Below are 11,544 nucleotides of genomic sequence, written 5' to 3'. Positions count from 1 at the left end.
AGTGTGTATCAAATATGTGCAGTAGTGTTGTATACTATGCAATATAAACACTTTTGCATACATGCAATGCACACCATTACACATGTGCACTACACCGACGAGGTTACCGACAAGGTGGGTTTTTTTTTGAACCAATAACAACATATAAGAATAATGAAAAAAACAGAAACTTCAAAAAAGATTTAAAAAAAAAGTTAAAAATAGTTTTTAGGTATTTTTAAAAGTTTTTTAGTTTTCTCTATAAGAAAAGTTTTCACTGGATCCCACCCCTATATATATATATATATATATATATATATATATATATATATATATATATTCTGCATCATCTTTTTTTTCAATGCAATACATATATGGATTGATAATTTTAAATAAATAAAACATGGGGCATGTCGTGTGAAAAGTTCGACCGCGCCAACCCCTCACCCCCTCACCACGAGATAATTCAATACTATATAAAACTTTTTGATACATCAAATATTAGTATTTTATATTATATTAGTTTAAGATCCATGTATTACACGGGGAATTAATGAAAAGGCGACGTATAGCTGTCCATGTGGGAATACGAGTTCTTTCAAGTACAAACCAACCCTAGGTAATTATTGACCTTGGATTTTGTTTATTGTCATCACAATACATACTGCAAGGGGAAACTGTCGTCTTTGAAATTTGTATGCTATTTTGTTGTCTGTTGGAGTCAGTTGTGATCTATGGATCAAAACTGCATGTCCAATGGTAGTTCTAGAAATAATTTTTGCTTCAACTATACGAATACCTAAAGATATAATTTGTAGTCGAGTACAGTTACATAAGCCTTCTTTATAGTTAAGATTTCTAAGGAGCATAACAAGAACACCACCTTTTAGCACAGGCTTGTGGTTTGGTAGTCCGGATATTCTTAGACCATTAAGCAGTTCAGGTGAGTATAAAAGCTGCATCAACCTTGTCATTGATATATTCTGAACTACATATGGTATCTGAGCTTAAGTACTCGACTTCATTACTTGAAAAAAACTTGAGCAAATTATCAGTAATGTCATCAACAATTTCGTTTTTTTGGTGCAAGTATAGCTCTATCCTGAAAGTAGTGTTGGTTCTCATAGTTCTGTAGAATATCAAGATATACAAAGTCAAAAATTTTTGATATAGGATCAACAGAATCTTTTATAAGTAGATCGTCAGGTGTAGCTATTGTTGCAACACCATCATTAGGACCGCCAGCATTACCTTCACCTAAATCTAAAAGCCATTTTGCAAATAATTTGGTTTCTTCAACATGGCCTACCCATAGTTAACCTTAGGTTTTTTGATAATCTCAAGACATTGCAATCACTCCAAATGTAAGAAGAATATAGAGAGGCATTTACTATGTCTTGTCTAGTGCCTTTTTGAACTATAGGTAGGATGTGTTGAAAGTCTCCACCAAATACAACAACTTTTCCTCCAAATAGCAAATTAGAAGATAAATAGCAAATTAGAAGATAAGACATCTTATAAAGACCCGTCAAAAGCTTGGAAGCCATGTTTTTGAGCCATTGGAGCTTCGTCCAAGATTATTAATCTGGTTTTTTCTAATAATTGCGTCTCGTCTGTGCCTGGATCCATATAGTTCAAACATGTAGTTCAATAAAAACCTGTAAATCATATATTTACTTCAATCTTACCGTGAAAGTTTCGGACTTATGTTCATGGTGTATTGTAAAACTCCAATTGGGAACACACATAGTGAAGGTTGTGATTATGTAAAAAAATAAGAATCTGGTAATAAAATTAAAGAATAAGAAAATCATCAACACAACTAACCGTGTAATCACTTTAATCATTAAAGAGTCAATTAATTGAGACACATATATGACTGGGTTTACCCGTGTAATCACTTGGGTTGGAGTTGCCAAAAATTATATTAAGATTCACACATATATGACTGTATTTTGCTTCTTGCCACTGCCAAAATCAATATTCAAGATTATGACACCAATCCCAAAATAATAATAATAATAATAATAATAATAATAATAATAATAAATAAATAAATAAATAAGAAACAATATAAATTAATTCAACCATCAAAATAATGCTACTAATCTAATAAAACCTGCAAATTGATGGCGGTGGCAATGACGGTAGGAGACGGCGGTAGCGATTACGTAGGAGATAGCGGTGGCGATAACGGTCTCGTAGGTGGAGAAAATACATATTGATTGAACAACTGAAAGTAGTAAACGGCGGTGGCGATGGCGGTATCGTAGGTGGCGAAAATACATGGATTGAACAATGGAAGATAGGAACAGCGTTGGGATGAACAGGAATTAGGGTTTGTTATTTGGGTTGGGTGTTGAATGAAAAGAAAGGAAAGAATAATAAAAGGATCCGGTTAGTATTATTTGGGTTGGTTGACCCGAAAGAAATACCAATTTTTGAATATGGGTTAAAAATTATGAGAATTGATAAGAGCTTGACAAGTGCTACAATGAATTAGTTTTTTATTAGAGTAGTAAGATTTGTTATCTTCCGATAAAATCATTGGATTAGTATTTTATTATTTTTTAATTTATCTTTTAATTTTTTTAGAATAGCGGGTTTCTTGTATTAGACTACCGCACTACTAAAATTTGAAGAGTCCCGTTGCCAATGCTGGCTTCAAAGTTTGGCACGGCGTTTTCTCGGGAAACCAAACCGTCGGCTACCACTTGACAGTCGTGCCGTCACAAGAGCATAACTCTATGTCGTAACACACGGTGTGACGAAAACCCGTGTGGGCTCGATTCGAACCAACAATCTTACACAAGACCTAGCTCAAACACTTTATTTTTAGAATTTATCAAATGCGACACTAATAGAAATTAAACTGGGGCATCCATGAAAAACCTGAGCTTTTTATAATAGGTCACAAGTGATGGATATTATATATATATATATTATATATTTTGTAAGTTCTATCTTAGTCAGTAATATACTGTTCATTGTAAAATAGCTTCCTCTGTTTGTAAATTATGCATTACTATTTGTAACTTCATTCTCCGTGCTCTTTAAGCCACGTCTCATTTAGTTGTCCATTCATCAGGAGTAGGTGTTCATCTCAGATAAAGCCACGTTTCCATCTGTACATTCATTATTATTCTTAGGGGTGTTTGGTACAGAGAATGGAATTTTAGAGAAATGGAATTACAGAGAAAGGGAATTGGTCTGGAGAATGAGAATTGACTGTTCTGTTTGGTAGTACAGAGATTTCAGTAGAGAAATATAGCTGAGAATCATTTCTCTTGTTTGGTACATAGAAAATAAACAGAGAATTATATCAACTTTATCATTAGCACAAGTATTTTTTTCATAACAAATATTTATTAAAAAATAAAAAACATATAAAAAGATGCATAAATTCCAACCAAAATATGCATTGATCAAACCAATTCACATACAAAACATAGTTTTTAAGCAAAAAACATCAACCATAGTTAAAACCAATTCACATACAAAACATACTTCAACCATACATCACAAGGCACGTAACATTTGAAAACGTTGAAAGATGGCTTAAAGAGCTTCAGGACCACACAGATCACAACATTGTGATCATGCTCGTGGAGAACAAAGCGGACCTTCGACACCTACGGGCCATTCAAACAGAAGATGCAAAGATGTTTGCGCAGAAAGAGAACAACTTTTTCATGGAAACATCAGCACTCGAATCGATAAACGTTGAGAACGCTTTCACCGAAGTGTTGACTCGGATTTATCATGTCGTGAGCAAACGGGCGCTCGACGTCAGTAATGATTCTACGGTACCATCAAAAGGCAAAACAATTGATGTTGGAGGGAAAGATGATGTACCTACTGTCAATAAAAATAATGCAGGGTGTTGCTCTAGCTAATGTTCAAGGTTGAATAATATATGTTTGTACATTTATAAATATGTAAGATGTTTTCATTTATTAAAACATACAGAAAAAGAACATTAAAACTTGAGAAAATTTTGGCAAAAAATAACCAGAGTTAACAAGAGACCAAAACCAATCAATGATTTATGCAAAGTTGCTTTTAAGATAATTTAAATGATAAAAACATAGATACCCCAACAATAGGCATGTATAAATCTCCAACATAAAACCAACTAAACGTTACACATAATATAAAAAACTACCGGTTTCCAACCATCATTCATCAGTTGCCAAACAGCCTCATTTCCTTGCTTCCGCCTTCTTTTGGTCTTTGGCTGAAAACACAAAATGGGGTTATATAATCAGTGAGCGCCTAGCGCGAAAGATTGCTTTACTAAGTAATATAAACGTTAGCACTTTAGTTTGTTCAACTTTTTATGTACAAAAAAGTATGTTTTATACTTCTATCTAGTTCCAAATAGGTAGCATCATTAACCAAAATCATACATTCATACTATCTGAAAAGTAGACCAGTGTACAATATAGTTTTTATTTAACATAGTTGCTATTTATAACTTCTAAAATAGTGTTTTGTGTCAAGTTGTCAACCTAACCAAATCATGAACAAGACTAAAAAAACCGTTTTGATGGAAACCATCGTTGACCCATTACCAAACCCAGCTTTTAAAAAACAAAAAGAACTTTGAACATTACCAGCCTTCTCTTCTTCTCGCTTCTTAGCAGCTTCTGCCCTTTGTTGTCGGATAAGAGCCAAACGCTCTGGCAAATACAATACACGAATTAAAGTCACCATTTGAATATATATAGATGAAATAAAAAATCAATAAAAGAGCTAAATTATAAGTCACATTTATTGGAATTTATATATATATATATATATATATATATATATATATATATATTGGCCATAGTAGCATTAGAAATTAGTAAAATTATCAAGTTTTTTTCCAAAAAAATATACATATATAAATGCTATATGAATTTCATGTGCATATTTTGCACAACAATTATATAATTTCAAATAAATATCATAATGCTCACCCAAATCCTTTCTTGCTTGTTCTGTTTTACCCTGTTCTTGCAACTTCATATACCTTTCATGAGCCCTCTGTTTCGCAATTTCTTCACTGCAACATAAAATTAAACACGTGATTTAAATGCATTTGCGCTTCCTCGTTTTTCATGAGCATCCGGTGATATTATAATTATATGCTTACTTAAACCAATAGCAAAACAAACAGGTAAGAAAAAGTAACAAGTGAATTGATTGAAACTTGAAAGTTGTTGAAACTACTCAAATACGTATAATATCATAAATCCCTTTGTTTGTGAAAATTAGATCATTACTTTTCTAAAATAGCTTTTGTGATGATATTTAATACATGGAGTCCTCAAGTGGTTCAGAGAAAAGCTGGCATGTTTTGCCCAAACCCAGTTCAAGCAAAACATATTCAATACTTGTGGCTTCCTTAAAACACCAAAGTGGATACAAAAGAAATAAAAATGAAAAAAGAAAGAATTTACTAACCGTTACAAATTAACCTCCATATTTACCTTTTTGAACGTGCGTGGGCGAGAAGAAGTACCGGCAACTGCAACCACCAAGAAAAAACAAAACAAAATTAATTATCGCGCTAAAGAATTATCAAATTTCAACCGTTACAACAAAAAGATATATTTAACAAGAAAGGTTCATTGATCATGCACAAGGTCAAAACTCAATAGCATGGTTGTAAAAATCCTGACTAGGCGCCTATTAATCCCCGATTAATAATTGGTCCCCACCCTACTAATTAATTTTGGTCTAATCAGTCTAACGGCTAACCAAACTCGAAATAAATCAGACTTGGTCGGCGTTTTCTGGCCTGATTCCAACCAAAATCAGCGGTTTCCAGAGATATTCCACCCCACCGCCCGACTAGTGACTACCACAACCTTGCTCGATAGTCAACACTCATCTGGCATATTGAGAATCTTTTAAAACATTGCTCCTTTGTTGCATACTAATTTTATATTAACATTAATTAATAAGTTAATACATAAAGCAGCAGCTCCTCTGTTTAACATGTAGTGAATTAAACCCATATTAATCAAACAGATTCACATCTTCAAACTGATTATTCCAATGACCATCACATATAATCATCAATTTGAAATCACAATCTTAAATTAACCAATCACAAGACCTAACTTCAGCTAAAACCCCAAATTGAACCCTAAATCAGCGTAAGACGGATCCACTCATGAATTGCAAACTTACATACATCAGATATGAATCGAATAACAATCAATCAACAATAGAAACGAATATTAATGGTAATAAAAGCAGGAGTGTATTGAATTGAAAATAATATAGAGAGAAATGTTCTTAAAGTGGGAAAATAATATAGAGAGAAATGAAAATCTAGAGATAAGAGAGAAACAGTAACCGGAGTTGGGATAGAGAGTGGCGGAGGAGGATCCACGACCTCTCCATGTCGGATTGCTGTTTCCGACTGTGAACTCTACCGACGTGCCTTGCTTTGCGTTCTAAAACCTGTTGTGTTCTAATGCTGTTGACGGTTCTTGCTGATTGTGGTTCGTGTACGAACCGACGATGACTCAGATTCGCCCTTCCGTTTGGAACATAAACGTGGTCTTGGTACGATCACACCTTTGTATTTGTTAATATTTGCAAAACATATGACATATTTTTTATTCCTCAATGTTCTTATTAAATTGGGTTAAATTTAGGGCTTTCGATTGTAAGAATGGCATAATTGAATAGATCCAATTGACGGTCTACGAACGCAGCAATCGATATTGGTCAAAACGTGTTACAAACACACGTTGCATTCTTTGATCTTAACAACGACAATGTGATTTACCCGTGGGAAAATTTCAAGGTTCGTTTCCAAGCAATTGGCAGTGGTATTTTGTTGTCCTCAATTGCTGCAGTATTCATCAATCTCGGTCTAAGCCAAAAAAAAAAAAGAAACTCCACCTGTACGTATAATCTATTTAAATAAGGTCGGAAGCAGTTAATATTTTTCCAATGATCATACTCCATTCACTTTTCACATACATACATGCACATAGGGGTATGCGTTGGGTTACCCGAACCCGCAATTCTCTAGAAAAATCATAACCAAATACTAGACCGATACAAGGTGTGTCGCTCTCAAGCTCAGGTCAGGCCATTACCAAATGTAAATTTTTAGGCTAAAATGTTTCACATTTTGGTTCTTACCCGGACCAAACCAATGAATTTATGAAACTTTTTAATTGTTTCGTGTTTATAATACTCCGGAGAGTTACAGTTAATTGATGCAACTAGCAGCATTGATGATGTTCATCTTCCATCAATTTGGAGCATTAAGGACACATACGAGGTAACTACATTTCTCATAATATTGCTTAATTGCATATTTTCATTTTTATATTGTGTTCTTTCAAACAAGTTTAGTGTTGTACTGGAAGGATTCTCAACATTTGGGACTACTCAGTAACGAACCTTTTGTGTATGGAAAAATTTTCAACCATACACATTTTTAAAATATGGGTTTTACATATTTAACTACTTCATACTTACGGTATCACAAACAAGTGTTGTAGCTAGGTGTTGTAGGTATGCAATGCGGGTGGGCCGGGAAGTCTGTTGGCACTACCCTAGGGTGATGTTTGTTGGTGGCCTTAATGCGCCCCGAAGGCCCGAACATGCAATAAATTTAATTATGTTTGTATCCAAGACTTTGTCATGTTGAAATGCCTAAGCATTCGAAAATGTAATGTATCTAACGCGACCCACTGCAAAAGCGCAAAAGGAATATATAAAACATTAACTTCTTATAAAAGGTGGTTATTCTCATTAGCATTTGCAATTAAGAAGGCAATTATTCTCATTTGTATCTTTCAAGTTCAAGGAGCGGTGGTCTTTTAGGAGCACAATAGGCATGCGGATTAGATTGTGGTGGCGTCACTAGGGGGTGGGTGGGAATTTTACTGAGAGTAAAAGAACGAGAAGAGAGATGGTTTAAAAAAAAAAACGGTTTTATGCCTTAACGGCGGGTCTAAAAACTAGTTAGTATTTTAAATAACAAATTTTGTATACAATTCAGAAAACGACACATCACCTTGTAAATTTGGTATATTAATTAACATTTTTACCATAACTTCAGGTTACTGAAAACAAGACAAAAGAAAAACCAATAGTTTGATAAATCTGATGACAAAAAAACTAATAAATTAAAAAGCATATATATTAATGATATATTAAATTTTTTAAATAGGAAATATAGTTAGAAACATCAGTTTGAGTATCAACTGTCTAGATTTGGGATGAATATCATATTTTTAATAAAAGTTCTATAATTTTTTTTAATAACTAAAGTTTCTCATTTTCAAACTAAAAAAAATGAAATAAAAAAGAATAATTTGAAAACTTCAGTTGAAGAAGGAAGTTACCACTGGCTTTTCTTGTAACATAAAATATACGAAGCCCATGAAAGCAAGGCAAAGCTTTAAGTAAAAATGAAAGGAACCAACTACCAATCTGTATATCGCTCTCAAAATGACTTTAAATATCACTTAGCTATCATATACCTTTCCAACACAAGTGCAAAGGGCTTATTGTATAATTGCTTATACAAATTATTGACTGATCAAGATATACTATGGCTACTAGTGATTATGGATTAATGATTGGCAAGATGATGGTCATATCCCTGGTTTCCTTAGTTTATGCGGATCCTGAATTGGTTCAAGATATCTGTGTCACAGATCTTTCTTCAGGTACTTATCTTATAAATCATTCGACCAATACAAACACATGATATTATGGTTGTTTACATCAGCTGATATTTCTTAAGATTGCTAGCTAGCATACAAAATCAACATTTCCGTTTTCCTTTGTCGATACCTTTGATAAAATTATTCTTCAAACAATCGATGCATGGGTATGGGGTAGAACATTGATGGGATTTGGAATGCAACGCCATTGTACTTATCTATCGATACCATAAATAGCAATATGTCAATGTTTGAATTATTAAAATCCAATCTTACTTATTTCTCGTCAATAATCATAAATTTCATCTATTGGCCGGGATTAATCCCATACTAATTGAAAAGTAACCCGACCAATTAAAATTTTGATGACATGGAAAATACGCATGGGTTTGCTAGAAGAAAATACGCTCATAGTTGAGACTGTCTGTAAACATTTTACTGAGTTGGGATTAATCCCCGCCAACAACCCTATTTTCTGTTGTGGCAAGATGGTGATTTAATCTGCTATTGAATAAATAATAAGTGATGGCATGTTAGTTTTCTTAATTTTATACGAATCCGTGACTCGAATAAGATAACAGTTGTATTCTTTAGATCGATTGAAGTATATTCCATCTCCATGTGACTAGTTATATGGTCTGCCCAAGAAAGAAAATTTTCATTTTATTAAAGTTGTTAATACGTTGTGGGGTTCGAAAATAAATTTAAACTTTGGCATATTAATTTGCATGAAACAGGTGTAAAGTTAAATGGATTTGCTTGCAAAAGCAACATATCCGCGGATGATTTCTTCTATGCCGGATTAGCGAAGTCAGGGCTCACAAACAACACCTTTGGTGCAACCGGTACACCAGCCTCAGTCCAACAAATCACGGGGCTAAACACCCTGGGCGTGTCCATGGCTCGCATTGATTATGCACCAGGCGGTCTAAACCCACCACACACCCACCCAAGAGCAACTGAGATTGTATTTGTGCTTGAAGGCGAATTGGATGTTGGATTCATCACCACGGATAATAAACTCTTTTCTAAAACCATCACGAAAGGTGAAATCTTCACATTCCCTAGAGGCTTAATTCACTTCCAAGTAAACAACGGCAAAGTTCCTGCAGCCGTTATTGCTGGCTTCAACAGCCAATTGCCGGGAACTCAAAGGGTGGCAAACGCTGTGTTTGCTTCGTCTCCAACGGTAGAAGATGTTGTGTTGACTAAAACATTCCAAGTTGGAAGCAAAGAGGTGGAAAAAATTAAATCTAGACTTGCTCCAAAGAACTAAAATCATATTAGTACCGATTACTATTTATGGGTTTTCAAACTTTCATTTATTATTATTATTATTATTATTATTATTATTATTATTATTATTATTATTATTATTATTATTATTATTATTATTATTATTATTATTATTATTATTATTATATCTTCAATAAAGGTTTATGGGGCAAAGATATTATTGGTTCTTGCGTTGTAGGGCTCCCACTTCGTTTAAAAGTTGCTACTCTTGAACATTTGTAATTTGTATCATTTTCATTATTATTATTATTATTATTATTATTATTATTATTATTATTTGGAACGATCTTTTTTGAACTATCAAATTTTTATATTTTATAGGATTTGAATCTATGAAATCCTATTTCACATGTTAACCACCTTCCTGTCCAATTAAAATTGGAAGACAAACTTTCTTTAATAACTATGTCATAATTATGCGCCAGAATAAGCTTCTACATATCTTTCTTCGAAATCATGACTCCTTTATCCTTTTCATAAAATCATTTTTTTTAACCATTCGATAAAGCATAGGTTAACAGCATGTTTGCTTCCAACCACAATTCGGCTTAGGATCCTCGATACACATTTAACGTATCTCGTAGTTGTAACACGTGTCTAAGGTTATCAAAGTGCTAACATACTCAAGCATGGTTAGGGGTTTAAAGTTTGTCATAACTTAGACAACACGTTTATTTATTTATTTATTTATTTTTATAGGTTTTAACAACCTTTTCTTTTGGCTAATTGAATTTGTGTTAAATTCAGCACAACTGCATTTACAGTATGAATAATAATAAAAAAAATAAACATCCGAATTAATCGAGTAGACAATGCAAACTAAAAATTGTAAATCAAATGTTTAATCGTAGAAACAACAGATATTTTTTTATTTGATTACAATCCTCTATAAAAAAATGGATTTATAATTGAAGGCATAGCTTGTTGCTTGTTTGCCTTCTGTATCGATATAGTCACTGACCTTTCAGTTTTATAAAAAAATTAAATCAATTTGAAAAGTATGTCCATACTAGATAGATAACTAAAAATATAAAAGAGAAACAAAGTTTTCATCGTCCACTATTAGAAAATTACTTACTTTTGCTATATGCATTTGCAAAACCTTTTCCACAAATTAAAAGTTGCGACAAATATCCCATGAAAATTCGACCACAAATAAAAACAAAAACAAATATTGAAAATTTTCATAAGTTTACAAGAAAATAACAACCTATGCAGTCAATAGTGGTGGGATACTTCCTACACTGATATGGTAGGTAAACTAATTCGGGTTAGGAATCCGTTGCTAAACCTTTGCGAGATAATGGATGGTCTAACCGAGGATCAATGGAAAACCGTTGATGAAATGGGTTTTGGTGGGATAAAGAAGTGGAAGATATCGCAGGTTCCAACAAAGCTAGGGTACTAGTGGTTGACAAATAATGATTGCGTAACCAACTGTTTGAATGTTGGTGCACATAAAAAACAAATAACAAAGGAAATGGTGAATGACATATTTGGGATTCCCATTGGGAAGATTATTGTGATTGAGTCAAATAGAACAAACTTAAATGAACCGGTGATCAGAGAATGGATGGAA

General features: G+C 33.3%; 1 protein-coding gene and 1 long non-coding RNA gene across 2 annotated transcripts; one reads left to right on the top strand and one right to left on the bottom strand.

Annotated features, from left to right (window-relative positions):
* Positions 1 to 3,953: 3,953 nt before the first annotated feature.
* Positions 3,954 to 5,115, bottom strand: LOC143584567 (uncharacterized). The gene is made up of 3 exons (XR_013144381.1): positions 4,944 to 5,115; positions 4,596 to 4,661; positions 3,954 to 4,216 (listed from the first exon to the last, which is right to left on the bottom strand). It is a non-coding gene; the product is annotated as an uncharacterized LOC143584567 (long non-coding RNA).
* A 3,439-nt stretch (positions 5,116 to 8,554) lies between these two features.
* LOC143584566 (germin-like protein 5-1) lies at positions 8,555 to 9,945 on the top strand. The gene is made up of 2 exons (XM_077066591.1): positions 8,555 to 8,672; positions 9,407 to 9,945. The coding sequence occupies exons 1-2, from the start codon at positions 8,555 to 8,557 to the stop codon at positions 9,943 to 9,945; spliced, it is 657 nt and encodes a 218-aa protein (XP_076922706.1).
* The last annotated feature ends 1,599 nt before the right edge of the window (positions 9,946 to 11,544 follow it).

Source organism: Bidens hawaiensis, unplaced genomic scaffold (assembly GCF_021521415.1).
Source record: "Bidens hawaiensis isolate Kalapana, Puna unplaced genomic scaffold, B.hawaiensis_p1.1 tig00033174_1, whole genome shotgun sequence".
NCBI lineage: Eukaryota > Viridiplantae > Streptophyta > Magnoliopsida > Asterales > Asteraceae > Bidens > Bidens hawaiensis.
Note: the sequence above shows the minus strand (reverse complement) of the source record. Positions and strands in the feature narration are given on the sequence as shown.